The sequence below is a fragment of the Phytophthora parasitica genome (assembly GCF_000247585.1).
Source record: "Phytophthora parasitica INRA-310 unplaced genomic scaffold supercont2.1, whole genome shotgun sequence".
In the NCBI taxonomy this organism is placed as follows: Eukaryota; Oomycota; class Peronosporomycetes; order Peronosporales; family Peronosporaceae; genus Phytophthora; species Phytophthora nicotianae.
Genome location: NW_008634126.1, coordinates 4,048,805 through 4,058,793, shown reverse-complemented (window position 1 = coordinate 4,058,793; position 9,989 = coordinate 4,048,805). Strand labels below are relative to the sequence as shown.

General features: G+C 47.5%; 5 protein-coding genes across 5 annotated transcripts; 4 read left to right on the top strand and 1 right to left on the bottom strand.

Annotated features, from left to right (window-relative positions):
• Positions 1–1,425: 1,425 nt before the first annotated feature.
• PPTG_01075 (hypothetical protein) lies at positions 1,426–1,953 on the top strand (the record flags this gene model as incomplete). The annotated part of the gene is made up of 1 exon (XM_008892674.1): positions 1,426–1,953. One exon carries the CDS (start codon positions 1,426–1,428, stop codon positions 1,951–1,953), a length of 528 nt encoding a protein of 175 aa, XP_008890922.1.
• Positions 1,954–3,232: 1,279 nt separating this feature from the next.
• On the top strand, positions 3,233–6,345 carry PPTG_01074 (hypothetical protein; the record flags this gene model as incomplete). The annotated part of the gene is made up of 3 exons (XM_008892673.1): positions 3,233–3,769; positions 3,834–4,226; positions 4,294–6,345. The coding sequence occupies 3 exons, from the start codon at positions 3,233–3,235 to the stop codon at positions 6,343–6,345; spliced, it is 2,982 nt and encodes a 993-aa protein (XP_008890921.1).
• Positions 6,346–6,347: 2 nt separating this feature from the next.
• PPTG_01073 (hypothetical protein) lies at positions 6,348–7,288 on the top strand (the record flags this gene model as incomplete). The annotated part of the gene is made up of 2 exons (XM_008892672.1): positions 6,348–6,913; positions 6,982–7,288. The coding sequence occupies 2 exons, from the start codon at positions 6,348–6,350 to the stop codon at positions 7,286–7,288; spliced, it is 873 nt and encodes a 290-aa protein (XP_008890920.1).
• Positions 7,289–7,414: 126 nt separating this feature from the next.
• PPTG_01072 (hypothetical protein) lies at positions 7,415–8,646 on the top strand. The gene is made up of 4 exons (XM_008892671.1): positions 7,415–7,722; positions 7,789–7,918; positions 7,981–8,161; positions 8,232–8,646. The coding sequence occupies exons 1-4, from the start codon at positions 7,480–7,482 to the stop codon at positions 8,548–8,550; spliced, it is 873 nt and encodes a 290-aa protein (XP_008890919.1). The 5' UTR covers positions 7,415–7,479; the 3' UTR covers positions 8,551–8,646.
• On the bottom strand, positions 8,571–9,767 carry PPTG_01071 (hypothetical protein). Its single transcript, XM_008892670.1, has 2 exons — positions 9,388–9,767; positions 8,571–9,312 (listed from the first exon to the last, which is right to left on the bottom strand). Exons 1-2 carry the CDS (start codon positions 9,729–9,731, stop codon positions 8,646–8,648), a joined length of 1,011 nt encoding a protein of 336 aa, XP_008890918.1. The 5' UTR covers positions 9,732–9,767; the 3' UTR covers positions 8,571–8,645.
• Positions 9,768–9,989: the final 222 nt, after the last annotated feature.

Genomic DNA, 9,989 nt, shown 5'->3' with positions numbered 1-9,989 from the left:
TACCGTTAAAAAATGTCTGTAAAAAGAGTAGTTGTTGTACTTAAAGAGAGTACAAAGTGTATGCTTCATTATAGGGGGGCTTTGCCCCAAAAATAATCCTATAATTCCCTGTTGTAATACCAATCCTGACCATAAGGAACAAATGCACTAACATACATAATACAAGTACAATTGGGAATGGTTTGGCGGAATTGTCTCTAGGAGATGCTCTCTTCTAGGACTCCCGTGAATGCACTGCGCCATTCGCCTTGCCATAACCACAATAAGAAACTAAAAAAAATCCAGTCTGTCGACAGCCCCAATCAACATCTTCTTCAATGCACGATTTATTGAATGCGAACGGTTAAACAATCATAATAACATAAAGGTAGTTTTCGCTGTTGTCGATTGCACTTGCCGGCTAGCGACATTGTATGTTCATTCAATGACAGGGGCCATCGAATGAGCCATTCATCATAGTTTACATCTTGGTATTATTTTTCAAGCTGAGATTCACCCATGAGCAGAATTTACCCCGTCAACATTTTTGAGTGGGCGCATGAATTGGGTTTACGTCAGACTCGGCGCTCGTTGACGCCTGTACTTGGGGTATTTGAAACTGAAGTACAAAGTCTCGCGCTTGACGGCCGTGCGGATCCGTCCCGTACCGTCACATGTAATTATGTACAGCAGCTAATCATACGTACCTGCTTCACATGACTCTTATCATCGCTGTTGATGTAAACGTGTGCTATGATTCGTGGATCAAAATCTTGGGCATTGCTGTAATACAAAATTGCGTTATACGAGAGCCTCAGCGAATATGGATCAGAGCGACACCAGCTTGGAGAGACGAAATTCCGTCCAGCTCGGAAGATTCATACCATTCGTCGGAAGTTAACTTTCAAAATCCTCGTCCGACGAAAGCATCTTTTCTGTTCATATTCGTATAACATCGGTAGCACCCATCCAGCATAAAATCAAGGCAAAAAAAGAAATTAAAAAAATGCTGTTTTAAACGGTAATATCGAGGTGAATTCGACGGGAAACCTATCCTTGATCTACCCTTACGGCTCCTTATATATATCTGTACATAGAACTTGAAAATGCAGACAACGACGGAATAGCCTCCATACAAAACTGAGTGACAATATTAGGATTTGACGACACGCGACGTCACCCTCGACTAATCCTGACTTGAATCCTGATGGAAATCGTATATCTTGTTGACACTTGAATGTATGTTATCTTTGTCTTCCATACCTGCTGGAATCTCTTTAATACATTGAAGGAATAACTCCGGCCTGGGCAGCCTCTACAGGCTCTACACGACACATAAAATAGATCTGGAGGGATATATGGTACTAAGTACTTCGCTGAAGCTTCACGTGCGAGGACTCAAGTCATTCCAAAATATTCCTTCATTCAGTCACACGATCTGTCACGATGAAATTCCTTCTTCAGGTTCTCGCAACAACGGCGCTAACGGTGGGTAACGCTGCCGCGCTTAAAAACGGCGTCCAACTAAGCGAAACATTTGGCGGTCCCCATGGCAACAAGTACTCTGACCTGGAGTTGGTTGGTCCCGGACAAACCGTGCAAGCCATCACGATCCGCTCTGGTGAGCGTGTCAACGGCGTTGGCCTCGATATCACGGATACATCCGGCCAGAAGGTCAATTTGTATCACGGTGGACGCGGAGGCGACAAGAACACACTCACGCTGGGTGCAGGTGAGTACATTAATGCCATCGAGGCACACTGGGGAGAGAAAGACAGCCATACTCGCATCAAGTACATCCGTTTCAACACCACTGAGGGCAATACAATTTCTGGCGGCAACCCCACTGAAAATATTGGCGTGGACACCGCTCCTGCTGGATACCAGCTAGGCGGGTTTGTCGGATACAGCGCCAAGGAGCTCGACTCAGTTGGTGCAATTTGGACGAGCATCACCCCGGTATCGGAGGCTTAATCACTTACCGTTCTGACGGCGTGTACAAGTGCTTTACTCATTGAGTGCAAGAGCTAGTTGTAATACTCGCAATAATGATCGTTTCAGTTGATGACTTCCTGGCAATCTCGTCGGAATACCTTGCTCGCTAGACTATAAGAACAATATCACAATACGACTACTGTATAATTGTGTGCCGACAACATAAATACGCCGTACTAATGATAATAACTGGCGTACCCCTGTCTTGGCTGTAACACCAAGTGTTTGTAACAGCCTGTGTGGGCTTTTACGCGAGCCCTATCAAGGAGGCATTGGTCAGAAATAAAAGGTAGTACACTAGGTCACGTTATATTTTGTATTTCAAGCAGTCACTTCGGCTCCACTAGTTGAGTATTAATTTTGTGGCTCGGTTACATTTTCAACTACTTATCGGCTAGCTACTTATGCAATCTAAATCACAAAAAGTAGTTGATACAAAGTGACAAGTCGAAAAAAAAAAACTGGTTTGTCTAAAAATTAGCACCCAACTGCCCAATGACTGTCGTTTGCGAGAGTCCATCATCGGACGCGCTCACAAACTATTTTGTAATGCGGTTGACTTCTCTGACTGGCCTCTAGCACTGTTGCTGTGAATTGCGAGCCAAAGCCGCTTGTTCGTAACTATACCTTCGCAAAAAATACCACGTGTCTACGCAATAAGCAGTTCGCTCGTTCGGGTTTGCTCCGTAACACGAGTTTTGTACTCCGAAAAGGCATCTGTGAATCTGGCAGTCTGGCAGTCTGGCAGCGCATGACCGCAACGGCATCTGGATAAAATGCTGCAAAAAGCATCCCACTTCTGCAACAAACACGCGCGCTATCAGCTATTTGTAACTCTCATTATCTTAAACATAGTTGAGCATCGTTGTGTACATATAGACGACAATATTCTAAGAATAATGGAATCTTGGAATACACGTAGTTTTCAAGTTACGGCCAGTAAAAAAAAAAAAAAAAAGATTATCGTACTTAGAAGACTCGTAGTTAATTGCGTGAAATGGCTTGATTCAATTTCATTTTTGGCTATTGACCAATAGGAATCTTCCATGGTGCAGACCTCCGGAAAGCCTGCCTGGTGTTAGAGATATATCGTGTTAAAAAAAATAATGTTCGTTAACATGAACACGGGGAATGAATTGTCTGTATTTGTGAATTGTTGCTTTTTCAAGTTAGAAAAGCGCCCAACCTTTTATTTCCTCCAATCACTTTCCGACAATGCCCCCTCCGTCTTCAGTACTTCGAAGTATTTGAGAGCAGAATGCCACCCAGCAAGCGGAAGCGCGAGGCCGAGCCTCGAGACTCTCGGCTGACTGACCCGTATCTGCTACAGACGCCTCCCTGCCGCTTCTCGGACCACCACCGCAAGCGCGGCAAGAATGCGAATGTGTTGCGCAACTGTGTGGACAACCCCAACTGCCTCTACGGACTTGGGGAGCGTCAGAAGGGCGTGTGGCAGGGCTCGAAACTCGTCCGGCGCGTGTTTGGCGACGACCCTCGCGAGCGCGAACGCGTGTCGAGTAAACATGGCGATCCCATGCCCTGCGGCTTGCGTAATCTCGGCGCTACGTGCTACCTGAACAGCATGTTACAGTGCCTATTCGTCAACCTGCCCTTCCGCCAGGCCGTGTACGAGTGGGAACCCAAGGAACAGCTTGTGGATAAGGAGCAGACGCAGCAGATGCGTGCGCTGCAGAAACTATTCGCTCAGATGCAATTGGGCAATGAAAGTTACTATGACCCAACGGAATTTGCGTCCACATTGTCACTCAACAATGTCATGCAGCAAGATGCACAGGTAAAATAGTTTTTTTGGTGTGTTTTTATTTTACTTACCATATATTTTTTTTTTAATGTTTCAGGAATTTAGCAAGTTGTTGTTGGCACATTTACGCACGATTTTTGGTCAGTCTCGGTTTTCGAGACATTGGGACTTGGTGGACCGGATCTTCCAGGGACAGATGAGCTATGTGACCAAGTGCTTAAAGTGCAAGAACAAGTCCATGCGACTGTCGTCGTATTACGAGATTTCATTGAACATCAAGGGCCATAAGACTGTGGAGGACTGTATTGGATCGTACCTGTCGGCGGAGGTGCTGGAAGGAGAGAACAAATATTTCTGCGAGCATTGCGATACCAAACAGTGTGCTGAACGTTACCTTGAGCTGAAACCGCAGTCATTGCCGCCAACGCTAATGGTGCAGCTAATGAGATTCGTCTACGATGCTAATGCTGGACGGAAGAAGAAGCTGACGGTGCGTTGTATATCTTCGGGAGATTTGAAGTAAAGGTTGCGTAAACTAACGTTTCGATGCGATGCAGGACGTCATTGAAATTAACGAGACGCTAAATATGACCGAGTTGCTGCGTCGAAGTGGCCATGCCGAGGCGTTTAATGGGTCTGGCGATGTGATCTACCGGTTACAGGGTTATCTAAATCACCGTGGAAAAAGTGCGCACGTAGGGCACTACACAGCATCCGTGGCATATTCTAAACCAGGGAGAGTTAGTGGGCAACAAGAAGATGAATCTGCAGTGGACTGGTTTGAATTTGACGATGCAGCCGTGACCGATATGACCAAGTCCGACGCGGCGAAAGAGCGCGCGTCCGGTAAGAAAATTCGCTCTCGTGATATCTATATGCTTCTTTACGTTCGAGATGAGAATAGCAGCGCTGGAAACGCGCGTTCAACGCGAAATGGCTATGTAAACGTGATGCCGGAACCTTCTGCAGTCTGTCGAAGCAAGGTGGAGGCGCTTAATGTTGCATTTAATGCCAAAGTTATAGAGTACGCCAGCAAAGTGAGTGGAATGGAAGCACGCATCCGGAAGAGGCTTGAGGCGTACAAGCGCTTTTTCGAGAAAAGTCAACCATATCCGGATACGTCTGCTGCGCATTTCTACTGGGTGGATACTGAATGGCTGCGTCGCTGGGTTACAGGCGAGGAGAATGATAGCTCTGCTAAGAAGAAGTCGACGTCTCCGCACGAAAAAGAGGAGTCCAAGTTCGCCATCCCGAACGCAGAGGAGCAGTCGAATGATCGGACTGAAGATGATGATTGTGTTATCGTCGATGCACCTGAAGTCAACACTGTGGGAGAAAGTGAATGTTCGGGGGACGAGAAGTTGAACGCAACGCATTACGATGATGTGGAAATTGTTCAAGAGACGCCTCCATCAGCGTCACCTCCTGATGTAGAAGTCGAAGTTGACGCAATTGGGGCTATGAAGCTAAACGACGAAGACATACCCTTTACGAAAGCGGTGAATGTATCACGCTATTGCTGCGCTCACTCCAGTGGACTTGACACTGGCGCACATCAACCGATTCTTCGCTTTGCTCCCGAGAATGCGCCGAGACTGAAGCGAATATCGGCGAAGTTATTTACATATTTACGCGAAAACTGTGGTCAAGAATCTGATAAATCGATGGGTACATTCACGCCGATGAGAGCGTTTGAAGCACCTACATATCGTTGCGCGGCGTGTGAGAAAGAATTCCGTAACAAACTCTTGAATGACGTGGATCGCTTGAAAGAAGTGGACAAGGAACTCGCGCTGTTGAGAGGCTCTCCTGCTAGTGTGGCGGCTGTTGTGGCATCGGGAGGTGCTTACTTTATGAGTCGGGCATGGATAAACAGCTACAAGACTCACCTGCAAATGTTGCACAAGGAGCTCTCGCACGCAGCTTCAAAAAGCAAGAAAGGGAGGAGATCACTGACATCCCAGGACATCAATGGGTTTTTCAAGGATGGTGGTGATAATGTGGGGGACAATGGGCTGGGTGTGTGGCAAAAGCCCATAAACGAGGACATTACGTGCGTCCATGGTAATCTTACGCTTGAAAAGCGAACGTATCGACCTGTATCAGCAGAAACATGGTCGCATTTCAGCGCCAAATTCCCGTATCGTGCTGAATACGCCGAGTCTGCAACCGAGACGTGCCCACAATGTCAGGTTGATGACATGGCGAGCAAGGAGTGTATTCAAGTGGAGCGTGACGCACGTGATGAAATTCTTTCAGTGTCTGCTTTAGATAATTTGTATCGACGAAAACCTCGAGGAGAATCTATCCGGCTTGTCGACATCTTTGAGCTTCCGGCCGCACATCGTGGTAGTGGACTGGAAAAGGCTTCGTCATGGACTAAACGAGACGCAGCGAGACTTCCACGACGAATGTTTCTGGTATCTCGTCGCTGGCTTGCGCAGTGGAGGGAGTACATTCGCAACGTGGAAGAAGAATCGCCGGATCCATTAACGCTGTCGTCTTTGCTGTGTTCGCACCAGAAATTAGTACTACCGCCTGGATTGTTAGCAGCACAACAGGGTCAAGTCGTCGATGCAAGTTCATTAGAAGTGGAGTGGAGCTGGTGACGATGGACGAAATGCAGGCACTTGTTGAACGTTACGGTGACCCGGAGATGCCATTTTTCTATGGTCTTCTTAAGACTATCATAGTGGATTCGGGAGAAGAGGAAGCTTTTGTGGTGTGGCGACAATGCTCACTAGCTTCGCTCCAGTATGGAAACGAGAAGGTTATCAGTTGTGAAGGTTGTCCTGATGGTGTCGTGCCTTTGGTATGTCAAGACGAGAACAACGAGGGCGTTATCTGCGCGGAATGTCAAGAAAATTCCAACCGAAGACACAGGAATGAGCTTGAGAACTTCTCGAACCGCGTGGTTAACGTCCAGCAACTGAGTGATGACCAGGCAGTTCCGACGACCGAGAACTTGACTTCGGACGCTAATACTTCGGGTCGACGGCGGTCGCGACGTATCCGACCAGGTGCAGTGTGTACTTGGCCTGTTGCAGCTAGTGCTACCGATACAGTTTATATGCTCAAGGCGAAGATTTATGCGGAGATCGATGCGTTGCCCATACGACAGCGACTTTACTATAAAGGAAAGTTGCTAGAAGATCATCGCACACTCAAACAATGCGGGTACGTAATTTATTCATCAAGGTATAGGTTGTTGAAGTACCTCTGACTTTTAATGTAATACTTGGTAGGATCAAAGCTGGCGACGCTGTCTTCATGCGGTTATCGGAAGACAATGCGGATGATCTTGTGATGGAAGAAAGCCAGGAGCGTGAAGTGGGGTTCGCAGACTCGGTTTTCCTTTCGCATTCGTCGACTATCAGTCAAATTGTGAAACTTGATAAAGCTCCAGATACCAGCGGGGACCGAGCTATGGCTTTGGCGATGGCCAACGGCCATGAAACTCGCGTGTGGGTGTGTTCTGCCTGCACGTTCGTCAACGATGACACGGACAGTGTTTGCGAGATGTGCTCGACGACGAAAGATAGCTCTCTATGACCAATCCTCTATCGTTATGATATAAACCTCTATTTTCATATGGCTAAATTAATCAAGTATTCTTAAATAGGGGTGTGAATTCAACTTGTTTCCACTTACAAATCCAAGACATAATCTAAAACTATCACAAAACGGAGGTTCTATGAACAGCACCATTGGTTCCAAACGACACACCGGAATTCGACACCACCATGGCGACTCGCAACGACGATGAACTGGAAATGAACTGGACGGCGGAGGCCGTCGACGCCTCGGACAACGAGAGCGTCCTGTCCGCCGGTAGCGAGGATGAGTTCGAGGAGGAGGCGGAGCTTGAACTCGGCTCAGGCATCAAGCGTGAACGCGAGGAGGTGGACGACCTAATGGATGACGAGGACGACGAGGACGACGAGGACGACGAGAACGCCACCAAGAAGCAGAAGACCGACACCAAAGTGCGTATTGCAATTGATTATTAACTGTGGTAGTTAATGTGGCTAATGTGAATTTGTGGATTAAAGCGCCCCATGCCTAGAGCCAAGGGGCTGCACAAGATGACGCAGGCGGATCACTTTAAGATCGTCAACGACGCCTACATCAAGCACCGTGGTGGCCAGATGACGTCGCTCGAGCTCGCGGACGGACTCAATGGTAAGCAGTTAACGCGGTTATAACGACGTTGAAACGTGCTAAATTGTATTAATGCCTTTTAGAGTCGCACTTTGTGGCTCCAAAGGGTGTAGGCAAGCACAGGTTGGATCTGTTGCCATCCTACATCCACCACTTGATGCCGTCGTTCAAGCGAGACTTTTTGGGCAAGGGAAAACGTCGTGATAAGAGTCCGTACTTCCTCATTCTGTGCTCGTCGGCGCTGCGATGTCTTGAGGTCATCAAGTAAGTGCAACAGGATGGAATTTTAGTAGCATACTTGTATGTATTAATTGTTTTGTGATATTTGTGATAGGCATTTGAAGTCGTTCAAGTGTAACGTTTTGAAGCTTTTCGCCAAGCACAAAAAGCCGGAAGAACAGGCGAAGCTGCTGGCGAGTAGCTACTCGCCAATTGCTGTGGGTACACCTGCTCGCGTCAAGAAGCTGCTGGAGATGGACGCGCTGTCGCTGAAACACATGACGCACGTGATCTTTGATATGGAGAAGGACAAGAAGCAGCTCACTGTGTTGGAGCTGAACGACACAGCTACTGAGATGGTGGACCTGCTGCAGTTCTATTTCATCCCGCAACTCAATAAGGAAGACAGCAAGATGAAGATTGTACTGTTTTAACGACACTAAAAACAGCACTTTAGAGTTTTGTTTCAAGCAACAACAAAAAAAACTCGTTATATTTTTGAATTTAAATTCTATAGCGAATTATCTGGTTAAAAAAGTTGGTTCAGAAAGCTCATAGTCTTCTCGAAGGCGACGAAGGTGACGGCGTTTGCAGGGAATGCTCGCAGCAATGACGGTGTGATTCCTCTGTAGAACCGCGTGGGTCCTCCTTCAGCATAGAGTTGTCGACAACAATCAGCTATGCCGTTGAAGCGAGGCTTGTCCAGACGATCAGCCTGGAGGACGGACTTTACCGTATCTACGGGGAACACCACGAGCCAATACATGAAGCCAGCGCAGCCTCCAGAGAAGGCGATGGACTGATACGTGCGCAAATTCGCCGCTTCCGGCGACAATCCAGGTACATTGTGCACAAAACGATTGAGCAATAGATCCTTGGTTGTCTCGTACGCCATGAAATACGTGGCGTTACCCCACATCTCGCGGCCTGCCGTCGGCCAGAAGCCGCGATAGAGTCCTCCCACTCCATTTCGACTATACACGTCCCTAACGCACTGCCAGTTGCTGATTCGAGTCTTGGTGCCTCCATATAGCGTCTGCATCCTGACTTTAATCACTTCAAAAGGAGTGTAGAGCATTCCCTCAGTAAAACCCGTCGAAACTCCAGCAGCTATCAGCGCATAGTCCGGGTTGTCGAACAGCGTTTTAGAGTAAAAGTAGCGGTACTGCCCCATGAGCCCAAACATGATCGATGCGCTACAGCGGTACAGTAAAAGTTCATTTAAAAAATAGGAAAAGCATGCTCAAGAACCTGAATAAATATTTCAGTACCTCATGGCTGATCGGAAGATCTGCGGCGACGCGCCACGATAGAGAGATGCGACGCCTCCGTCCTGTAGACTCTTCTTCAGACAGTCGAAAGGCCCCGTGAATGCTCTGGAATTGTTTTGTTGCGTCTGCATACGCGCCTTGACAGTCTCGAGGGGATAGCCCACGAATGCTTCACAACCACCGCCCATGGTGCCGCTCACAAAATTCTTCACGGTGACGATGGCCAGTGACTGCGCTGTAGCAGCCGCTGATGCGTCGGCAGGGGGGTCATTCGTGTGTGCGTCCGCCACTAGCTCGCCAGAAGCGAGCTCCGAGGACTCACACTTGGCCTCCCTCCCAAACATTCTGCCGCTGCTTGAATGTGAGAAGATGTAGCCATGTTAAAACAGTTTGGTGTTTTAGCACCTAAAGTCTTTAGGTGCTAAGAAAAAAAAAAAAAAGTTTCTGGATATCTTTAGGCTAAAGATATCCAGAAACTTTTACTTTAGTACATGTATTCTGTTTCCCGTCATATTGCATGCACAAACCTCTCTATAAAATGTTAGATAGCGAACCGCCGAAGGTCAGGAACTTGTCGTTTTACTGCTGCTGATAAGGCTTCA

Excerpts from the sequence above, each read along its gene's own strand:
- PPTG_01071 (XM_008892670.1), bottom strand. The coding sequence starts at position 9,731 with ATGTTTGGGAGGGAGGCCAAGTGTGAGTCCTCGGAGCTCGCTTCTGGC. Across the intron at positions 9,313-9,387 it reads ATCTTCCGATCAGCCATGAG|CGCATCGATCATGTTTGGGC; the intron begins GTACTGAAATAT and ends GTACCGCTGTAG.
- PPTG_01072 (XM_008892671.1), top strand. The coding sequence starts at position 7,480 with ATGGCGACTCGCAACGACGATGAACTGGAAATGAACTGGACGGCGGAG. Across the intron at positions 7,723-7,788 it reads AGCAGAAGACCGACACCAAA|CGCCCCATGCCTAGAGCCAA; the intron begins GTGCGTATTGCA and ends TGTGGATTAAAG. Across the intron at positions 8,162-8,231 it reads CGATGTCTTGAGGTCATCAA|GCATTTGAAGTCGTTCAAGT; the intron begins GTAAGTGCAACA and ends TATTTGTGATAG.